Raw genomic sequence first — 23,349 nt, forward strand, 5'->3', positions numbered from 1 at the left:
CCAGCCTCCTATTGAAAACCTCCAGGAGCTCGCAGTCCCGCTACCCAGAGCGGGCTCTGCAGCTGCGCTGCCCCAGGAGCTCGCAGTCCTGCTACCCAGAGCATTGCGCCGGCGACAGAGCGAGCTGAGGCTGCGGGGGAGGAAGAACACCGGGGGAGGGGCCAGGGGCTAGCCTCTCGGGCCAGGAGCTCAGGGGCCGGGCAGGAGGGTCCCGCGGGCCGGATGTGGCCCACAGGCCATAGTTTGCCCACCTCTGTTCTAGGATATGGATATCCCTGTGCCATACATAAACAATGTCATTCCTTCACAGCCCTACATAATCGGTCACCACTCACCTGTCTTGGTGTCTGTAGACACTTCCCTTTCCTCTGGCTCCCCTTGATCCCTGACACACGGCTCTTCCCCTTGTTCAATCCTGGACAGAATGTCAGGTTTGGAAATTGCATAGTCTGATCATGGAAACAGACACCAGGGATCATTATGCTTCATTAATAGCCACTGAGTACTTGCTATAATTTCAAAGGACTGAGAATTATGTTAAACCATTCCCCTCCCATCACCAGAGAGGATTGGCAATTTGAGTGTAGATAAAATAGTTTTAAAAAGCATAAACCATCTGGTAGAAGATCAGTTTTGGACCCTGCAGCTGAGTCAGAAATATCCACATATAGGGGGGTTGTTTATTTAATCTCGTCTGGTTCTGAGCAGGTAGAGAGAGATTTTCTGTCCAATCTCTGCGTGTATCAGTTAAATACACACAAGAAAAATATAGCTAGTGCTTTGATACTGGACACTAAAGAATTAAACCCATCATTGGGTATTTTTAGTCTCTTTACATGGGGGCTGTGTAAAGTGGATCAGTCACAAAAGTTCTAAGTGAATGCTGATCTGCCCAAAACCACGGGAAATGTAAAAAGCACTGGTCATGGAACTTCTGATAAATGAATGAAAATACATCATTACCCAGTGAGAGCAAAGTCTCATAGTTGCTCTTCATCACATTCTTGTAAAGCTCCTTCTGCCATTCATCTAAATTCCCCCATTCCTGCTCATTGAAATAGACCGAGATCTCATCAAACGTCACTGGGACCTGAAATCACAAATGTGACACATTCAGCACCGTCTGCTGCAGTTGTTTCCTGACACCTGCATCCCGTGACTTTATATCAAAGGTAGCGGTAGAGGTTGGTAATGCCTGAAAATAATTTTTATTTTCTGGTGTCTCGTTAGTAGCCAATAAAAAAAATCTCTTGTTTCTGCCCTGTATCTTTTTAACAAATGTCCCAATCAGAAATGCCAAAACCACCATACTCAGTTTAGCCTCCTCATTGAGCAAGTGTGTGGAGTACTCATCAAGTTTTGGCAGCACCTACCTTTCACAGGATAGAGAGTTTTTTTAAAAATTTCACTTATCAGTGGCACATAATACTTTCTTATGAATTTCAAATCCAGGGCACTATTGCACATCCAGAAGGAAATCTAGTTACCCCTCCAGTCCTACTTTGAGGTAGTCGTTCATTAAAGGATCTACCTCACATATGTACTCAAGAAGACTCTTTACATTGGCAAAGGGATTGACAATATGAACTAATAAAGGAAATGGGAGTTACTGACCTGTAACTAGAGAGTCTTCAAGATGTGCGGTCCTATCTGCTTTCCACTGTGGGTTACCCATGTGCACCATGCATCTAGAGCCAGAGAATTTAAGGGTAGTATCCATTGGTCCGCCCTGACTCAGCTTGTGCCTCCATCCGAGGGGATAAAGGGCAAGGCCGACCGACCATCTCTCATAAGAACATAATAAGAACATAAGAACAACCGTACTGGGTCAGACCAAAGGTCCATCCAGCCCAGTATCCTGTCTCCCAACAGTGACCAATGCCAGGGGCCCCAGAGTGAGTGAACCTAACAGGCAATGATCAAGTGATCTCTCTCCTGCCATCCATCTCCACCCTCTGACAAACAGAGGCTAGTGTCACAACCCCAATGGCCCCCTCCCTCAGGGGGTCCCCTGGGGAGGCAGATCAGCATTGTATGTTGCTAACGCTGGTGCAGGCATTGCGAAGCATTTTGGGAAGGGTCAAACGTGTGAGTGTGGAAAGGTTCCTTTGCAGGTTGCAAGAGGCCAAAGGGGGAGGGAGGGAGAAGAGAAGAGAACAGGTTAACTCGACCCTCCAGCTAGGTCCGAAAATAAGACGCGGATTCCAGCCCAAGGCCACAGCACACAACTGACTCTCAGCTGCCTGCTAAGAAAGATGGGGGCCTGGATTCCAACCCCGACCAGCCGAGAACAGAGCAGTAAACTGAACAAGAGTGCAGGGGATTGCAAAAAAGCTAGTGAGACAGCAAAGGCCAGCAAAGGGGAAAACAAGTTTCATGTCCCTGAAGCCGGTGTGTTTTGTGGAAAGCTAAGGAGGCCACAGAAAGCTGGTTTGGACTGGTACAAGAGCATGGGGGACAAAGGTCCCTGAATAAAATGCACACAAAAGACCCCAGGACTTAAAACCCTCCTAAGAGCTGAAGCAAATCGGAGACCAACAGCGGACCCTGGACAACCTGTGCACAGGACAGAACTCTCATCCACCCTTCCTCTTCTTCTTCTTACGTTACAACCCAGGGCTGGCCAAGCCCAGGTGTGTGTGTGAGAGTAAGAAAGTGGGTTAGGGCACAGGCACTAATGCTTTTTTCCTTCCTCTGAGTGACATGGGGAGCACCCCACACTCACTCCTGTGGCCTCATCCCAATCACCTGATGCCCCAGTCAGATTTGTAACAGAAATCTGTCACACTAGGGACACCATTCCTTACCCAGCCTGGCTAATAGCCATTAATGGACTTAACCTCCATGAATTTATCCAGTTCTCTTTTAAACCCTGTTATAGTCCTAGCCTTCACAACCTCCTCAGATAAGGAGTTCCACAAGTTGACTGTGCGCTGTGTGAAGAAGAACTTTCTTTGATTTGTTTTAAACCTGCTGCCTATTAATTTCATTTGGTGGCTCCTAGTTCTTATATTATGGGAACAAGTAAATAACTTTTCCTTATTCACTTTCTCCACATCACTCATGATTTTATATACCTCTATCATATCCCCCCTTAGTCTCCTCTTTTCCAGGCTGAAAAGTCCTAGCCTCTTTAATCTCTCCTCATATGGGACCCATTTCAAACCCCTCATCATTTTAGTTGCCCTTCTCTGAACCTTTTCTAGTGCCAGTATATCTTTTTTGAGATGAGGAGACCACATCTGTACGCAGTATTCAAGATGTGGGTGTACCATGGATTTATATAAGGGCAATAAGATATTCTCCATTTTATTTTCTATCCCTTTTTTAATGATTCCTAACATCCTTTTTGCTTTTTTGACTGCTGCTGTACACTGCGTGGACATCTTCAGAGAACTATCCACAATGACTCGAAGATCTCTTTCATGATTAGTTGTAGCTAAATTAGTCCCAGTCGTATTGTATGTATATTTGGGGTGTAGACACAAAGAAACCGTATCTTTATGGAATATAGTGTAAGAAGGAACTGCCATCATCGCTCCAAGCTCGCCAACTCTTCTAGCTGAGGAGATGGCTATTAGGAAGTGACCTTCATGGAAAGGAGAGACATGGAGCAGGAAGCTAAAGCTTCAAAGAGGGGAAGGGGGCTTGTGAATACTGAGAGAACAATGTTCAGGTCCAATTGGGGAGCAGGCTTCTGAATAGGTGGGAAGGTTCTGATTAGGCCTTTCCAGAATCTAGTGGTCAGTGGATGTACGGAGACTGAGTAGGCCTGAGAAGGCGGATGGTACGTGCTGATTGCCAACAAGTGGACTCACAAGGACCAGATGGACAGGTCTGATGTCTTCAGAGAGAGGATATAGTCCCAGATGAGAGGAATATCTGTAGTTTCTGGGAGAATGCTCCTTTGACTTGCCCAAGAAGAAAAGCGCTTCCGTTTAGCTAGGTAACATCTTCTAGTAGAGTCCTTTCTACTATTAGGAAGGATGTCTTGCATGGCTGTGGTGCATGAACATTCTAAGGATGATGGTGCGGGTTCCCCAGCCTGGGTCTGACTGGGGCCTTATGGCTTTCTCCATGAGGTATTTGCAGAGACAAAGTTCCTGCCCATCTTGGGCGTGGCTGGGGAACAATCAGCAGATTTAAATTTTATTAGAGAATATTTAAAATAAACGATACAAAGTGTTTGAAGCGTCAGTTATTGTGTCATTGGGGGTAACATACAGGTTGTGGGGGGATGTTAGCGTTTTGGTGTTAGGCAGCATATACATATACACAGTCTGTCATGTCCCCAATGTGGGGTATACGGTGGGTGAGTTCAAGGTATAGCCAGTAAACAGTGAGGGTACATCACTCATACAAATGGGTTACACATAGTCATGGGCATGAATAAGCGGGCTGAGTAATGGGGTTAGGACGACCCTCACAGGGTGGAGTACGGTTTGGTGGGTTCAGGGCTTAGGGGATAGAGTCCGACGGGGGGGTCCACGGGTCTCGTCCCCCCTTCGAGTGCACAGAGTCACGCCCGCTCACTCCTGGTATTGGCGGTGGCCGGTGATGTGCTCCGTGTAAATGTCTCTTGACCAGCGAATAGTGTCCGAGACCATTAGTCCGAGACCTCACCGTGATCTGGGCTTCCCCAAGGCAGTCCAGGCAGCACGAGTGGTCATCACTGTCCAAGAAGGATCTCAGGCAGGGAAGTGCAGCGTTTGAAGCTCAGCGTCCAAGGCATAGTCTGGCACCCAAATGGGCAGGGAGAGGGGGAGTTGAGCAGGATTTCCCCCAAAGAGACTAAATCTAAACATTAAGATCTGTAAAACACTAAACTAAAAACAGTAAAAACTATTTAAAAGCTAAATCTAATTCTTGTTTATAAGGTGAAAGTACAGACACTGGAGCTTCTGACCCAGACCATGCAGCAGTGACAAGGAACTGGAGAGATGGTCAGTCTGCTCTGCCCTTTATCCACTCAGACAGAGGTGCGAGGTGAGCCAGGGCACATGCGTGGACCAGTGGACACTACTTTCAAATTCTCCAGTTCCGAGCGCATGATGCACATGCATAGCCCTCAGCGGAATACAATAGGGACCATCACTCTTAAGAACTTTCCTATTTCTATGAATATATGACACCAAGATTTGCTTCTGCCCCTCAGCACCCGCTGGGATATTGTTACCTTAGGGGTCACCAAATGAAATTAATAGGCAGCAGGTTTAAAACAAATAAAAGGAAGTTGTTCTTCACACAGCGCACAGTCAACTTGTGGAACTCCTTGCCTGAGGAGGTTGTGAAGGCTAGGACTATAACAGCATTTAAAAGGGAACTGGATAAATTCATGGAGGTTAAGTCCATTAGTGGCTATTAGCCAGGATGGGTAAGAATGGTGTCCCTGGCCTCTATTGGTCAGAGGATGGAGATGGATGGCAGGAGAGAGATCACTTGATCATTGTCTGTTAGGTTCACTCCCTCTGGGGCACCTGGCATTGGCCACTGTCAGTAGACAGATACTGGGCTAGATGGACCTTTGGTCTGAGCCGGTGCGGCCGTTCTTATGTTCTTATAACTTCTCCCTTCGTGCCTGTAGGGAGTCTCAGGATCCAGAAGTTCCTGTTCTTCAGCAGGTTCTCCACATTCTCCAGCCTCCTCTGCAGCAGATTATTCTCCTGGATCAGAGTTCCCAGCACAGCCAGCTGATTACCAAACTCCACAACTACTTTCTCACAGTTGACTAATTTCTTCTCAGCCGACCCTGTTCTCCCCTCCAGATTCACCAGTCGGGATGTAAATGAATCAACCTTCCCCTCCATGGCTTGAACTGCAGCCACTACAGTCAAGGATCTCTCCGCAGCTGGATGTGAGCCTCTCACAGAAATTCTTTCAGGCACAGTAGGAAACTGTAAATGAGTTAGATGCTGTGATGCCACGTCCCATTCAGGAGCCTGTTTGCAAGGGCAGAATATAAACATGGAGTTGGCATCACCCGCTGATTTGGCAGACTGTCAAAACCTGGGGCCGGGGGCGGGAAGTGGTTACAAGCTGCAGATTTCTCCATGCACAGCCCAAGCCGGGCACGGTAGCTGCTGGCTGGGCAAGCTGATCCCTGCAGCTCGGGAGCAGCAAAGTCCCGGTCCTTGCTCAGCTGCAAACGGCCCCGCCCCACAGGGCCGCCCAGAGTGGGGGGCAAGTGGGGCAATTTGCCCCAGGGCCCGGGTCCTGCAGGGGCCCCCACAAGAATATTGTATTCTACAGTATTTCAACTTTTTTTATGGAAGGGGCCCCCGACATTGCTTTGCCCCAGGCCCCCTGAATCCTCTGGGCGGCCCTGCCGCCCCAGCCGGACCCGCCCCCCGCCCGGTCGGGCAGCCCTGCGCTCCCCACGGCCCGACTCCTGGGGCCTAGGCCAGGCGGGGAGAAGCTCCCGGAGCCCGAGGCTCCCCCACCCGCTGGACCCTTACCTGGGCAGCGGCCCGCTCGGCCATGGCCCCCCCGGGCGGGCGGGTGGGGCTTCTCCAGCAGCCAAATACAGATGAACCGAATCCAGGGGCAGGAATCTCAGATACGTGGATGCAGCATGCATTCTCCCTTACAATGTGTAAATGTGAAGATGGCACCAGCCCAACCCCAGGACATAGGTATCTACTTCTCATTGTTTTACTCGCACAACAGAGGAACAACAAATAGTTACCTTAGAGACTAACAAATTTATCTGAGCCTAAGCTTTCGTGGGCTACAGCCCACTTCATCAGACACATAGACTGGAACATACAGTGAGGAGATATATATACATACAGAGAACATGAAAAGGTGGGAGTTGCCCAACCAACTCTAAGAGGCTAATTAATTAAGATGAACTGTTGTCAGCAGGAGAAAAAAACACTTTTGTGGTGATAATCAAGATAGCCCATTTAAGACAGTTTGACGAGGTGTGAGGATACTTAACATGGGGAAACAGATTCAATGTGTGTAATGGCTTAGCCATTTCCAGTCTCTATTTAAGCCTAAATTGATTGTATCTAATTTGCATATTAATTCAAGTTCAGCAGTTTCTAGTTGGAGTCTGTTTTTGAAGCTTTTCTGTTGCAAAATTGCCACCTTTAAATCTGTTACTGAATGGCCAGACAGGTTAAAGTGTTCTCCTACTGGTTTTTGAATGTTATGATTCCTGATGTCAGATTTGTGTCCGTTTATTCTTTCGTGTAGAGACTGTCCGCCTTGGCCAATGTACATGGCAGAGGGGCATTGCTGACACATGATGGCATATCACATTGGTAGATGTGCAGGTGAATGAGCCCCTGATGGCATGGCTGATGTGATTAGGTCCTATGATGCTGTCACTTGAATAGATATGTGGACAGAGTTGGCATTGGGCTTTGTTGCAAGGACAGGTTCCTAGGTTAGTGTTTTTGTTCTGTGGTGTGGCTTATTGGTGAGTATTTGCTTCAGGTTGGGGGGCTGTCTGTAAGCGAGGCCAGGTCTGTGAGAGTGAGGGATCATCTTTCAGGATAGGTTGTAGATCTTTGAGGATGTACTAGAGACGTTTTAGTTGGGGGCTGAAGGTAACAGCTAGTGGCGTTATTTTCTTTGTTAGGCCTGTCTTGTAGTAGGTGGCTTTTGGGTACTCGTCTGGCTCTGTCAATCTGTTTTTTCACTTTAGCATGTGGCTATTGTAGTTTTAAGAATGCTTGATAGAAATCTTGTAGGTGTTTGTCTCTGTCTGAGGGATTGGAGCAAATGCGGTTGTATCTTAGAGCTTGGCTGTAGACAATGGATAGTGTGGTGTGTCCTGGATGGAAGCTGGAGGCATGTAGGTAAGTATAGCAGTCAGTAGGTTTCCAGTATAGGGTGGTGTTTATGTGACCATCACTTATTAGCACAGTAGTGTCAAGGAAATAGACCGCTTGTGTGGATTGGTCTAGGCTGAGGTTGATGGTGGGATGGAAATTGTTGAACTCATGGTGGAGTTCCTCAAGGGCTTCTTTTCCATGGGTCCAGATGATGAAGATGTCATCAGTGTAGGGCAAGTAGAGTAGGGGCATTAGGGGATGAGAGCAAAGCGGGCGTTGTTCTAAGTCAGCCATAAAGATGTTGGCATAGTGTGGGGCCATGCGGGTAACCCATAGCAGTGCCACTGACTCGAAGGCATATATTGTTCCCAAATGTGAAATATTTGTGGGTGAGGACAAAGTCACAAAGTTCAGCCACCAGGTTAGCTGTGACATTATTGGGGATACTGTTCCTGATGGCTTGTAGTCCAGTCCGTTTACTAAAAGACAGGCCCAAAAAAGAAAATAACAGAACGCCACTAGCTGTTACCTTCAGCCTCCAACTAAAACCTCTCTAGCGCATCACAGATCTTGGGAGACAGACCTGTCCTTGCTTACAGACAGCCCCCCAACCTGAAGTAAATACTCACCAGTAAATTTGTTAGTCTCTAAGGTGCCACAAGTACTCCTGTTATTTTTGCGGATACAGACTAACACAGCTGCTACTCTGAAACAAATAGTTATCTGCTTTTCATTCCTCCTTAAGAGTGAGGCAGGGAGGGACCATGAGCTTATTTGTTATTGTACATAGGGATCCTCTTCCTGAAAATGCTGCTACAAGTTACAACCTGTGGAGGCAGTATTGTTATTTATTATTATTATTTAGCACCCACAACATATTAATCACATTATGGATTTTTTAAAAATAAAAATCTATGGACAATATTAATGAACTGTCAGACTATTCTGTAATCACAAACTGGACAGATCGGTGTGACAGAGAAAGTTTATGTCAGCAAGACAATTCAAACCCATTAAAATAAGAAGGGCAGAAAATCCTTACACAGCATTTCCAGACCTTAATCTGGCTACTCAGCAGAAGTAGACTCTGAAGGCGACATGTTTTATTCTACTGTCTGCTTCACTACAGTTCCTGGCAAAATAATATGCTATGGCCCAAGGCTTATTTTACCTTTTCAGGGTAACCATGGCCATTGAGGAAATCACAGAACTTTGTGGCCCCTATACACATAAAGACATAATATGGCCATAGCACAAGGGGGTCCTAGTCCATGACTAGAGCTCCTAGGCCCTACAAATAGTAAATAACGTTTACTGTGTGCCTGTAATGTCACTTCTCTCCTCTCCCCATTTACACACTTTGGGGCAATCATCTAACAAATGCTGGATAAAAGTTACTATATTTGGCATCTTTCCTGCACTTCTTTGACAGAGTTCAGATCTACTATCATTTATTCTAAAACATCCCCTTGGACTAGGACAATTGCTTATTGGGTTGTGCTCTTGGATGTGTTGCTCATGCTGTAATTTATCAGAGAGGTAGCCGTGTTAGTCTGGTTCTGTAAAAGCAGCAAAGAATCCTGTGGCACCTTATAGACTAACAGACGCTTTGCAGCATGAGCTTTCGTGGGTGAATGCCCACTTCGTCGGATGCAATTTGTCATTTGACAGAAATCACTTTAAAAAAAACTTTATTGAATCTTAATAGCAAACTAGCTTCAAATGTGGTACATGTGGCAGCTTGTTGCAACAGAACACAACAGGATACCATAAAAAGAAGCATCGAAAATACAAGTATCTACATGAAGACATCATCATGTTTATGGGTTGTATGTATATTCATTCTGTTTGGAAACACAGTAAATGGCTCTGCAACAGTCCTCTCATTGGGTAAAAAAGGCATTGGAATAGTCCTGTTCAAGTAGACATTCCACTAGCAACAATGTTTCGTATTTTATTAGTGGTAGGCATAAATCTAAAGTATGTTTTCAGGATCTGTGTTGAGAGAATAGGGTTGCTTTTAGCAGCGATTCAGGGAACAAACATTTAAATAAGATGTTAACTGAACTCAGAAAAGATACCTTCAGAAATAACAGTAGTAGTAAAGATGACTAACTTCGCATGAAAAATACCTGTTCATTTTACACAGAATAACATTAATTGCTTTGGGGCGGGGGAGGAGGTTAAATTCACATACAAACTATTTGCTTATCCACTATGGGTCCAATCTTGCTCCCATTTAAGCCAATGGCAAGATTCCCATTGACTTCAAGGGAATCAGGAACAGGCCCTATATCTTTGGAAACACATGAAACTTATCTTCGTTAGCTCCAAATGACTGTTTTTAGCAGGATATAATAATGTTAATTCAGAGAAACACTTAGCAGAAGACTCTTAAGAAGGGGAGTAGTTCTCTTTTTGCAAATGTGCTCAGTCCCAGATTGCGTCATTTACACACCCCATCACTGTGCTTCTGCCTACGTACAAGTGCAATTTTCACAAAGTGACAGATACAAAGACTCATGATTCCAGGTTCTTTTACTGGTCTCATTTCCAACTAAGGAAAAACAATCCATTTCAACAAAAAAGGGGTCTGGTTCTTGGTCTCCCAAGATTTTGAGCTGTTGGTCAAAAAAAAATAATACAGAATGCTCCATTTCTATACCCCTCCCAAACTCATGACTCCTCTAGCTATTAATTCCCATTGGATTCTATAGAAGCTCACCCCTATTGCTTAACAGCTTTCACTATATTCTGTGGGAGAATCTAATTTTATTGCCAAGCCTCTTCAGTGTTCAATGTTTTCTGCTTAACGTTTTATTTGATTATATGTTCAAATGCTGTACAAATGGTAAAGTGCTATATGACTAGGCTTGGAAGGATTAGATTTTTATCAGTAAATGTCAATTTCACCACACATAAGCACAAATCAACAAAAAATATTTCCATCAATAATAATAACTGCTGTTTACAGATAGGCAAAGTAAGAAAAATGCTGACTGAGAACTTATTAAAGTCAAATCCAGTGATTTAGACTTCTGGATAAGGCTTGTGACAAATGGACTAGAGAATGAATAATTAAAACAGGTAGACTTTGTTGATTTAAGGCTATTTTGACATATGATGTTGAAAGTTTGTCTTTTAATAGTTTATAAAGCTAACTTTTTGCATCTCAATGTCTACCATCTTTAAATAATTGGCTGATCCCCCACAATTTCCTATAACTGTGAAAATTCAAACAAAAAAAGCTTAAAACCCATAATTTTGCACAACAGTGAAAGTGTAAATCAATAAAAAAATCAAATGCTTAAAATACACTCCTATCTGCTAAAATTATATTTAAAAAAATCAAATTCTGCCAAGTCTATATATAAATGCTAGGTCCTACTATTATTCTGCATAGCACTTGTGGAACATTAGGCTCATGCTCCACAAGTTGATAAAACTTTTGGATACTCGGTAGCTATTGTTTACTTGTGTTGTTGGATGTTCTGCATTTATCTTCTACCTATCATCAATATTTACTCAGTAAGACCTCTGTAACCGAGCTATTGCTACCACAAGGGTGGGAACTACTTTTGCTGCTGTACTTGTTATGCAAGAGGAGAAAACATTCTACATAGAATTGTTTGACCAGATTCTGCCCTCAGTTGCACCTAAGCCACCAATTGCAGGAGTGTAACTAGAGTGCCAGATTCAGCCCTCTATTTCAGGGGGTTCTTGAACCATTTCATGGGTTGAATCACATTTTAATGCAGAGATCATTTAGGGGATCAAATGCCCACTCAGTCGTGATTGCAGAGAACCCCTATTTAGGAGCACATATAATTCTACAGCAACTGCTTACATGGGAAAGGAATAATTGGAAAGTATTTAATGTAGGTTGAGTTGTCTGTCATGTGATTTAGCAGTTGTAAGGAGAAGTCAGCAACATGAGAGCAGACAGCTCTCTGCATACCCACCACCAAGCAGTCCATGGACCACCTTTTGCTCTGTTCAATGTGTATCTTGCAAAATTAATTATTTTAACTGCTTAGCTGCTAGGTAATAATACAAACATTTAATAGAGGAAAAATAAGACTAAGTTAGAGCAATTAGAATAATAATAATCTTGGCAAACCTCCCCATTAGTTCAGTTACCAGTAGGGTTGCCAACTTTGTATTTAAAAATCAGACACTCCAGCTGGAACCACCCTGCCCTAGTCCCCTGAGCCCGCACCTGCCCCCAAGACCCCACCCCTGCCCCAACTTTTCCCCCAAGGCCCCACCCCCATTCGCTTCTCTTCCCTCCTCCCCAGTCACTTGCTGCTTTTCCCCTTTCTGCCCCTCGGCCCTGGTCAGGAGGGACACGCCTGCAAAGCCAGGGCTGGGTAGCACTCTTCACTTAACAGCTGATCATTCAACACAAAATTTTACTCTCTTCCCCCCTCTTTAGTTCTCCCTAACTGCTCATATGTCAGCACAATTGGGCAATGGTGAAATCAACACCCTATAGAATTTGGAGGATTTATTTTAACACCCCCCCCCGCCCCGCCCCAGGCAAGAAAGTCCACATCATAAGGTTTAAAAACAAAAAGGGCACAAAAACAGGTGTTTTTTAATTCTTTGCAGGCCACCTTTAAGCAAGGCGTTTCACAAAATGCACAGGTTTGGAAGATTTTCTGACCTGTGTATGATTATGTTTTTAAGCAGATGACTCCACTGTTTTTTCCCCCCCATCTCCATCTGCTGACGCTTCCTCTGAAATTGGAGCCAGTGCTGCTTTTGGTTTAGAGAGAAGAATAATCCTACATAAATTTTGCCTCCCGTCATTCATGTTGCACAGAAGTGACAGAAAGGAAAACATTATCCATTTCTGTTTTCTCTTCCAGGAGCTCAAAAATGAAGCCTGCATCTCATGTGCTGTAAATTACTCTAAATTGTGGAAGTTTGAACTACATTTTGTCTTTGGCCTACTAACATGCGTTGGTGCTTTCACTACTGGCACCACTGTCATTTGACTGCGCTTAATGGACTTTACCATTTATTTCCTATTTTTAACATCAAGAAGCCAAATCTGTTAAACTGATCTAAGGCTCTTTGAAGCTCTAATTTCTATCTAAAATTATCCTGCTCTGTTCCATAAATTCTCTGGTGATGTGGTCAAAGGTTCCTCATGTCAAACTTCTCCCACGTTTTCTGCAATAATACAGTCTCTCTCTAGTATAGGTTAGTTGGTGTTTTAGGATTTTTTTTTAAATGACATTTTTGGTATCGTCAGTACACTTTTATACGTCCGTTCTCCCCCCTTGCATGAATCATTTTCATAGCTAATAAATTCAGTTGCTTCTCAAGGCTTAAACAGATGAGCTACAATGACAGGTCCGTCTCATGCTTGAGTTCAATTCAGTGTTATAAAATGTCTTCTTACACAAAAGCTTTTCCTACAGTTGGTACATGTGTAGGGTCCATATTCTCAGATGGATTTGTTGATGACTGAGTGGAAAATCAGTTCCCATAAAGCTTTTGCCACAGTGGTTACAGGCAGATGTTGTGAGTTCGTAAGTGATTAGTAAGTCTCGGTTTCTCAGTAAAGCTTTTCTCGCATTCTGTACATTTATAGGGTCTCTCTCCTGTGTGAGTTCTCTGGTGTCTAATAAGATCTGCATGGCGACCAAAGCTTTTTCCACAGTCTGTACATATGTACGATGATACCGGATTCTTTTTTGCATGAATTTGCTTGTGTTTTAAAAGACCTATCTTCAACTTAAAGGTTTTCTTACATTCTGTACATAGGTATAGTCTCTCTCCTGTGGGTGTCTCCTGGTAGAAAAGAATACCTTTGAATTTATTGGAATCTTCTTTCCCAAGAGTAGAGTTACCCATTCTGCTTCCAGGAAGATTACTCGGCTCTGTTTCTGCGCTCCAATGACTCTCACAAATTATTCCCTTGTCAGGAGTTTGGAAAACCAGGTCTTCTGATCTTCCTGAAAATGATCCATGCAGTTCCATATTTTCTGGAGCTTCCTCATTATCCTGCACTTCAGTTTTGATCACAATCCCATCATCCACTGGAATAAAAAGAATCCAATCATTCATTTCATCTGCTTGGGAAAAGGAAATCTCCTAAGAATAAAACATTCCTGATCCATAATGCACAAAATGCTTGTAGGTCATATTGCTCCTTGAGGGAAACAAAAAACAGAAAAGTGATAACTTATTGGACCAGTAAATAATGTATGTCACTCAAACTTTTGCATATAAAATACCTCTCATAAGCTGCCAATTCCAGAAGTTTAAATAATTTAGATTGAAAGAACTCCACATTATGTCATCTAATCTATCTCCCTGCATTTTAACAAGACAGATTTGACTTCGTAAACCATCCCTAGTAGAAGCCATGAATATCACCAGTAATGATGATTCTACAACTTTAATACCCTCAAAATCCACCTGTGCCTCTCTATTGCTACTGACAAAACCCTTGTCATCTCACTTCTTGTAACCTTCTCTGAGGCTACCTGGATTCTAACCCCTTCCACTCTACTCCATACGAAGAGCTGCTGCTAGTGTCATCTTTCTCCCTGTCACTCAAACTCAATCACCTAACTCCCTGCCCCCTTCACTTGCTCCCTCTTTTTTATTGCATTAAATATAAATATGTCCTTTCCTTCTAGGCATATATCATCCTGTCTCCAACATCTCTGCTCTCATTTTCCCCCTACTCCCTCTATATTTCCCATGCTCCTCCCTGTTCTCTCACCTTACTGCTCCCTTCTCCGATTCTTAGCTTTGCTCCTTAGAGTGCCCCTACATTTGGAACATCATCCCTCTTCTTCGCCAAGCACCCTCTCTTGCCTCCTTCAGACCTTTTGTTAAAACACCTCATGGAATTCTCCCTACCTCTTGCTTCTTACTAATAAATTCTTCACCACCACCACCACCCTTCCTAAATTATTTTTCCATGTCACTCAACCACTATGATAGTAATGGTGGCCATATAAGTACCAGAAGAGATGTTTCATCTAAGACTACATGTTCTGCAAGGTAGGGCATGTGTCATACCATGTTTAAAAAGGGTTTTGTAAATTTATATCAGTATGTGATTTTTAATATTAAAAAAAATACTAGTAACAACACAACATTTCATCTAAACACTCAGAAATTGGAGGGATGAAAGGAGAGATACTGCCTTAGACCAGAAAGTTCACTGGTTCCCATATCTATAATGAACTTATGAGAAGATCTTGTTATAAAATAGCAATACATGAGAAAGGAGAAAACTATATGAGTTCATCATGCTGGTTTCTCTTGCCAGCTTTAAGTCATTTACTCTTCTGAGATGTCTTAATCCATTACTCACCTATGCTAGGATTCATAGACATTTCTCTTTTCTCCAAGCCCCACTGAGCCTTGACACGTAGCTCTTCTCGTGACTGAATATCATATTTGGAGGCTGAATAGTTTGGACAAAGAATTAAAAAAATTCCCGTAATATCTTCTTAATATTCACTGATTATTTTTTAATCTTCAAAGAATGTCACGTTATCTGAAACTAAGATGCTTACATTTCTGTGGTGGTAGGTAAACTGAGCAAAGGTAACAGTGTTAAAGGTGACCATTTTTGAGTCTGTTCACCTTTTCAGCTTATGAGACTTTTGGTCTACTTATTTATTTTTTTGTCAAAATCCCTGTTTTCATGAATGTCTGTGGCTTTGACCTCCCCAGGAAAACCCAAGGGACTGGAATTTAAACTCCGCCCCTTGCTGACATCACTGCTATTTGCACACCTTGCAGCTGCAAACAGCATTTTCCTCCCCATCCCCACACAACTCTTAAGTACTGACAAATGGCACTGCACCATCCCTACAGAGCAACTGAGCATGCTCTATCCCAGGGATGCATGGGCTGAACAGGACTTTCCCTGCAATTGCTCTTCCTACCTGCTAGGGGACACTAACATCAGACACTAAAACCAAGAGCGGGGAGACTCTCTCTCCTATGCTTTCAATGCTCCTGCTGCTGACACCTAGGTAGCATGGAGAAGGATGAAGTTGGCTGATTCAAAGGCAGAGAGGTGAGGAGAAAAAGAGATGCAGAACTGGGGCAGGGGAATGGGACAGAAGACACTGGAGGGTAGGAGAAGGGACAAGAGTCTGCCAGGGGATAAGAGCAGACAGGAGGCTGGGAGCACAGGGGTGGAAGGCTCTATACTAGAAAACACTCTGCAAAGAACATGTCATTCAGTCCATTTAACATTCCTTTGCCGTCTAGCAAATACCTGTCAAACCCACTGCCTAAGTGTGTACCATCCCCCTCTAGTGCCACATCCTCACAAATGATAAAAACCTTCTACTCCTTCCACTTACTCTATTACCTCAAGTGGTAGAGGTCTGTATGGATCTAAAGATACTAATTCTGCTGATGACCCATGTGGGAGGGACAATATGGTTCTTCAGGATAAAATAAAGGAAAAAAAAAGAATACTTAAGAAATTACATCCAAAAAACATTAAAAGACCATGAAGGTTACAAAGTCAAGCATGAATGAAGGACACCTATAACCTTAATTCAGCCCCTTTGTGCTTATGCATTATGATAGTCTTTAATTATGTGATGCTAATACTATGTTTTCACACAACTCCTGCCCCATTCCTTGTAAAAGACGGATTGTACTTTGACAATAGATCAGGGTTGTGTTGTGAAAGAGGTTGTTGTCCGTAGGACCCCTGCTTCATTTGTTGCAGAAGTTGGAAGGTGTGCAGTGAATGAGGCAGGGAATTGCAGGAAGAGAAAGGGTGGCCTCATGGTTAATGCCACTGAATAGTGCCCTGGAGAACTGGATTCTATCCCTGCCTCTGCAGCAGAGTTCCTGTGTGATGCTGAGTAAGTCACTTAAACCAAAATTTTCATAGGAGGCTATTGTTTTTTTCCCCGCATGTGTTCCTAATTTTCTGAAACAGCACCACACATGGGGTTGTACCAACTTAACTACTTTGATACCCTCCCCCCATAGCAATTAAGTCAGTACAAAAACTGTATACAGACCAGGTACTGGGGGGTGGGGTGGGGTGGGGAGGAGAGGAAGGAAGGGAATCAGACTAGGAGCAGCTCACACTTCAACTTCATGATTAAAAGGTCCATGGGGTTTGTGATGTAATTCTTTCACCTACAATTAAGCAAAAACTGCCGAGAATGAAAGTGTGTGCCCAAAAGGCAAAACTTTAAAGGAGGGCGGGGGGGGCAGTTAAAAAAAAAATCTTAGAACTAAAAAAAAAATACATGCTAAAATATAAGTAATCCTAGAAAAGATCAGAAAGGATTTGCAGATTACTTTAATAAAGATCCTGCAGACAGGCAGAATGTTTGCCAGGAAATCAGTTTTGCTCCCTTCAGGAAATTCAGGGAGAATCCCAATCACACCACATGTACTAAACCACTTGGCAGTTTAAAAGTCAGCTGAAAGTCCAGATCCCCTTCAAGAGAAAGAGAACACACACCTAATCTTTCCCATTGCCATTTTTTCTTGTTTTAGAGTTGGCATATGGATTAGAAAGGATATAATCACAAATTACTTAAATACTTTATTCTTGAAATATCCTTTACTGAAGGAGTGTTTCATCCACATCACACATGGAAAATAGCATCTGTGCATGTGGCTTCAGCATACACCACTAAATAGTGTATAAGCATTATTCACAGCAGGAAAGCGGTGGATATAGAGGTATTAGAAACATGACTGTGTCTATCAATCTTCTTTTACAGAAAAGGACGTATGGAGTTGATCTTCTATCAAAGGTTTTGGAGCATCTAAGAACTGGTCCACCAGCAATCAAAGGCTAGGTCTACACTGTGTGTGTGTGGCGGGGGGGGAGGGGGGGTGTCGACCTAAGATATGCAAGTAGCATAGCTGAAGTCGGCGTATCTTAGGCCAATTTACCTAGCCATGAGGACGGCAGCAAGTCAACCACTGCCGCTCCCCCGTCAACTCCACTTCCGCCTCTCGTCGCAGTGGAGTTCTGGAGTCGACGGCAGAGCAATCGGGGATTGATTTTATTGCATCTTCACTAGATGCGATAGATCGATCACTACCTGCCGATTTGGCGGGTAGTGTAGACGTACCCAAAGGATTTGAGAAAACAGACCAGAGCCAGCCCAAGAACTGTACATATTTCACAACTTCCAGAGAATGAGTGAAAACTGACCTTTACCCAGTGAGATTAAAGATTCATAATTGTCTTTTATCACTTTTTTGTAAAGCTCCTTTTGCCACTCTTCTAAATTCTTCCCTTCAGGAGCTGCAACATTATCAAATGTCCCTGGGACCTGAAATAAAAAATATTGCATACTTAGTATCTTTGATTACATCCTGACAAGGGCCTTAAATGAGCAGTCATTTGCCGGATGTTTCTGATGGCACTCATGCTACTGTAGATCTCCTTTACAAAGAGGAATTAGATATTTATACTGCTATGTCTATGTCTCTCTCAAAGTCAGTATAATCGTTTCAAGGTGGTATTCCTTAGCTCTTCACTGAAATCATGACTTCCCAAGCAACAGAATCAAAAGGTAGAAGTAAAGACTATAAAGTCATCTTGGCCAATCTCTAAAACTCAGTGCAATTGTTCTCTTCAGCACATTCTTCAGTGCTTTCTTTGTCCAATGTATTTTAAATGATTCAAGCTATGAGGTAACTCCACATTTTAATAGATCTCACTGCCAGGATTTCTTTTTCCTGATAATCAACTTAAATCTTCCATTGCTCATTTACAATTCTTTATTTCTAGCCATACTCTCTTGCACCACACTGAATAATTCCTCTCCCTCTTTAGCATTTATACCTTCCAAATACTGGCAGACTTTTGTATCACTCCTTCACCAATACATATTTTAAAAATATTTTTTTAATAAATCTTTCCTTATAAATCAAACCCTCCAACCCTTTAATCTATTTTGTTACTCCTTTTTCAATTCCTTCCAACTCATCTAGATCGTTCTGATTTGAGGTGACCAGAGTTGAGTGCAGTATTATAGCTGCGGTTTCTTAAATTCACTTCCTCTTCCATTTCCCAGATAGGAAGTTCTTCTTTTGGCCTTGAATCTTGTGTAATGCCCACAACCTCCACACAGATTAAACAACCTCTGAGGAGATATTTACCAGTATTTTTGCTCCTACAGTTATAAACATAAAATTTAGAAAATAAAACATCAGTGAAAAGCTAGTGCAAATACATCCAAAGACTGCCAATTTCACATCTAGCTTGTAGCTCCCCGCCCAATTAATTTTAATATTAAAGGACACAAACTACATGTAAAGTTGTATCAATACTTGCCCGATCAGTATTATTGTTCCCACATGTCCTGTATCTATTAGGTAATATTAGGAGCGAACACTCTGCCTTTATGTATTACCCATTTGAATGAAAGGCATCTAAGTGTTTCACAAATGTTATCACAATTGTACAACCTATGGACCCAGTTCTACAAATCTGTAGTCATATGTGTATTCACTTTTACATTAGGAAGCTATTCCATGAGTAAGCACTACTCAGGTGATGGTTTGTAATATCTGGTCCGAAACAGGATCACCATCCAAAACTGATGTACAAGATACTGAATTGAATCAAAACTTAGGGCATGTCTACACTTCCCTCCAGAGCGTTCGATCCAGCAGGGGTTGATTTATTGCATCTTCACTAGATGCAATAAATAAACCGCTGAGCGCTCTGTGCCTCTCGCTCCAGTGGAGTACTGGAGTCAACAGGGGAGTGTCAGCAGTCGACTTACCACAGTGAAGACACCGCAGTAAGTAGATCTAAGTACATCGACTTAGATCAATCCCCCCCAGTGTAGACCAGGCCTAAGACACTGTTTAACAGTCCCCAGTAAAGTCTGCCCAGATCTGAAGAAAAGGTCTGTGTAGCTCAAAAGCTTGCCTCTTTCACCATCATAAATTAGTCCAATAAAATATATAATTTCCCATTCTTATCTCTCTAACATCCTGGCTACAACAATACTACACCCAACAAACATACACAGTATAAACTCTATACTACAAACAATTCATCCCAAATCAAAAGAGATTATTCATACGAGTAAGGATTACTCACTCATACAAGTACAGGTTTGCAGGATCAGGATCCATTTTACAGCAGGAAGTAAAGAAGAGTACAGTATCCAACTGAAATGCCAGACGGAAATTTTTACTTGGGCAGAATGTAATTGCACAAGCTGAAATAGGATCAAGAGAAAAGTACCAGGATATTTTCTGTATTCACAAGTGTCAGCATCCATGTGCCTCCTAACTCCATAGTGCACAATGTTAAGTAGCAACTCAAAAGTGCAACCTACTGAATAATTTATATTTTTATTGCTGGCAGCACCTAGGTGTTCCCTTGGAGAATTCCCATCCAAGTATTCTCTTATTATGCTCTCTTAATTTAAGAGAAACAAATAGAATATAAAATATTTAAATTACCTTCAAATGTTCAGGATTCCGGATTCGTTTTCGAGTTTTATTACTTATTCCACCACAGAAACTTTGAGGTGTTCCAACAAGCCAGTTTCCGTCTTCGCCCAAAATGAATTTTTTGGGAACTGCTTCTTTCAGTAGGCGCCGGTTTTTCCTAATTTTTAGAGGATCGATTTCAAAAGAACTGTCCTCAAAATGTTTAGAACATAGTCGCTGATGTTTTGATGGAGTTCCCATTTCCCGACCCATGTTGTGAATCCATTCCTTCAAGAGAGGTTTATTATGTAAAGGAAAGCCATAGAAAGTAACTGTGCTGTTCTTATATACCCCACTCGTAGCATTTTGACAGTTCAAAGCTGAGCAATAAACCATTGTAAAATGAGCAGTAGAAGCAAATCTAAAACAGTAATAAGATGCCAAGAGGTCAGTTTGAAGGGTTTATAATCAACTATTGCTTTAATATTAAGAGCAGTAGATATATGCACCTCTACAACGTACAGTGTTGTAAAATACAGGAAAAGATTAAGTTCACAGTGAAGCAAAATGTAGTCGTGGAGCCAGACTTCAATATAGGACACACACAGACCTCAGCATGGTTGACATCTGTAAAATACAAGGAAAAGTCAGGCTCCCGCTTCTTAAATTATATACCGCTCTTCTTTAAATCATATACTGGTATACAGATTCCACAACTCCAACTACCTATTTACAACACCCAAACTAAAATGTTCCTTTTAAAATAACATAATTTAACATTACCATGCACATCTCCCATATATTAAACACCCCTACATTATGCATACACACAAGTACACCCTATCAATCAGGATATTTCCTAAGAATTTTGCCATATTCGGGAGCAAGGGAATATTTATAACATTAGGGTTACATAGAAGGCAGCAATGGAAAGGTGATGTACAATGTCCAAAAGGAGCGATTCATATGAGGAAATGTCAGCTTTATACTTGTCAGGAAGAGGAGACGACTTTGGTTGCACACTGAAGCAGAAACAAGTCTCAGAGAATTGACATATGGAATGTCCAATGGCAGGAAGGAACTCTTAGAAGAAACATGTTGGAGTGCAAGAACTCAAGTATATGCTGATGCACAGAGGACTGTAGGCAACAAATCAGATACGTACCTACATTTTAAATTGGGACAGAGGCATGTGTGAAGGAAAAGGAAATGCCAAGAGAAGGGACTCTAGAAGGGAGAATGTTGGGGATGCATTGTACAAATCAATTTAACCCCGGATATCCCAGAACCAGTTCTGGGGTTTGTCCTTTCCCTGGAATAAGTCTCTTGACCATTTCCACATATCTGAAAGTGTCTGAAGTTCCTGACCCTCTGGTCACACAAGCAGCACACCACCACCACCAGTGTATTCTGTCAAGGAGAAGCACCATCCCATCATGGGGGGGAAATGCAGGTAGCCCTGCTCCACCACCCCAGCACATCAATGGGGGAGAAGGGGCATAGTGAACCCTACACGCTGGCTCATCGTGCCTGGGCAGCCCTGATTGATCAGCCCAGCACGCTATGAGGGGCAGGCAGCCCCTGGCCCACTGCCCTGATGCATTGTGGGGGTGGGGGGAGTGGGCAAGCAGCCCCACTCCGCACCCCAGTGCATTGTGGGGAATGTACAATCCACTGCGCCGGTGCATTACGGGTCGCGGAGCAGACAGCCCCACTCTATCCTGGGGGGTGGGCAACCCCCAGTGCAACGGCCCACACAGAATTATTGGGGCGCATCCCCACTCCATCGCCCCCGGGCACCCTGAGGGGGGCAAGCCCCACTCCATCGCCCCAGGGCATCATGGGAAGTGGCGCCTCTCCCCCCTGGCAGCCCCTCCCACAGGGGCTCCACGAGAGTCTCTCACCTCCACTGCCGGGCAGCCATCTTCCCCCTCTCAGTCCCTCCCTTCATCACCGACCCACTCCCTTCCCCCTCCCTCAGCGCGCGCAGCAGCCGGTAACGGCCCCGCCTCGCGCACGCCTCTGGTCTCCGCCCACTGCCCACCAATGGGAAACGACCCCCCTCCACGAGAGCAGGGAAAGGTTATGATAGGCCGCGAGGACAACGACCAATCAGAATCGACGCCAGCTAGGACGGGTAACGGCGGCGCCACGCGCCCTGCCACACTAACCGGGCTAGCGAACGCCGGCTCCAAGCTTCAGTCTACCAGGACGGCATCATCTTCCGTCCTCCACTCTGATTGGCCAACCTCTTCCGGCGCCCGTCCTCAGACTGGTGATCGACGATCCCGAGGAACCAATCAGCCTCTTTATTCCTCCACTTCCCCCCCCCGGGAGTCTCCTCTCCAAACGTCAGTGGTGGGCCGCTCCGACCAGGGCATTCCCATTGGCCCGCAGCTGGCAGGACACCTGGTTCTGATTGGTGGAGACGGCTGTCGACCTTGCTGAAGAGCCCTTACAGGGAGAGAGCGGGGAGGGGGTGCAGGCTGGGATCCTATGGTCAAAAACCGCGGTGCGAAAAATTGGGACTTGTAATCCGTCCTCCCACCCCACCCCCAAACTGCCCGGTTAGTGGGTGGGTAGGTAGGTAGGTATTACCCCGCCTCCCAGAGCCTGCTACCGCCCGCCGCCCCCACAGACACGGCCCCTCAGTCACACCCAGCCCTCCCTCCCCCCTGAGCTCCCCTCCGTCACACCCAGCCCACCCGCCCTCCCGCTCTCCTCAGAGGTCCCCTCAGTCGCAGCCAGCCCCCCCAGCTCCCCTGTCAGACCCAGCCTACCCCAGCTCCCGCTCTCCCTAGAGCTCCCTTCAGTCACACCCAGCCCCACCCGCACTCCCCAGAGTCACACCCAGCTCCCTTGAGCTCCCCTCAGTCACACCCAGCCTGCCCTCCCAAGCTCCCATCAGTCACAGCCAGCCCACCCCCCCCTGCTCTTCCCAGAGCTCCCCTTAGTCATACCCAGCCCGCCCCCCCCCCCGGTCTCCCCAGAGCTCCCCTCAGTCACACCCAGGCCCCCCAGCTCCCCTCAGTCACACCCAGCCTGCCCTCCCAAGCTCCCATCAGTGACAGCCAGCCCACCCCCTCCCGCTCTCCCCAGAGCTCCCCTCAGTCACACCCAGCTCCCTTGAGCTCCCCTC

General features: G+C 44.4%; 2 protein-coding genes across 2 annotated transcripts; both read right to left on the reverse strand.

Moving 5' to 3' along the window:
* Nucleotides 1-283: 283 nt before the first annotated feature.
* On the reverse strand, nucleotides 284-6,479 carry LOC120399390 (protein ZNF783-like). The gene is given in 4 exon segments (XM_039527594.1): nucleotides 284-449; nucleotides 964-1,090; nucleotides 5,523-5,939; nucleotides 6,456-6,479. Coding segments are annotated over 4 exon segments (693 nt in total). The 3' UTR covers nucleotides 284-324.
* Nucleotides 6,480-12,346: 5,867 nt separating this feature from the next.
* On the reverse strand, nucleotides 12,347-22,142 carry LOC120397126 (zinc finger protein 436-like). Its single transcript, XM_039522651.1, has 6 exons — nucleotides 22,115-22,142; nucleotides 20,821-20,837; nucleotides 20,241-20,498; nucleotides 17,968-18,088; nucleotides 15,127-15,219; nucleotides 12,347-13,834 (listed from the first exon to the last, which is right to left on the reverse strand). Exons 3-6 carry the CDS (start codon nucleotides 20,481-20,483, stop codon nucleotides 13,302-13,304), a joined length of 990 nt encoding a protein of 329 aa, XP_039378585.1. The 5' UTR covers nucleotides 20,484-20,498; nucleotides 20,821-20,837; nucleotides 22,115-22,142; the 3' UTR covers nucleotides 12,347-13,301.
* Nucleotides 22,143-23,349: the final 1,207 nt, after the last annotated feature.

Source organism: Mauremys reevesii, linkage group 2 (genome assembly GCF_016161935.1).
Source record: "Mauremys reevesii isolate NIE-2019 linkage group 2, ASM1616193v1, whole genome shotgun sequence".
Taxonomy (NCBI): Eukaryota; Metazoa; Chordata; order Testudines; family Geoemydidae; genus Mauremys; species Mauremys reevesii.

Excerpts from the sequence above, each read along its gene's own strand:
- LOC120397126 (XM_039522651.1), bottom strand. The coding sequence starts at position 20,483 with ATGGGTCGGGAAATGGGAACTCCATCAAAACATCAGCGACTATGTTCT. Across the intron at positions 18,089-20,240 it reads GGAATCCTGAACATTTGAAG|GTCCCAGGGACATTTGATAA; the intron begins GTAATTTAAATA and ends TTTTTATTTCAG. Across the intron at positions 15,220-17,967 it reads TTTAATCTCACTGGGTAAAG|CCTCCAAATATGATATTCAG; the intron begins GTCAGTTTTCAC and ends CAAACTATTCAG.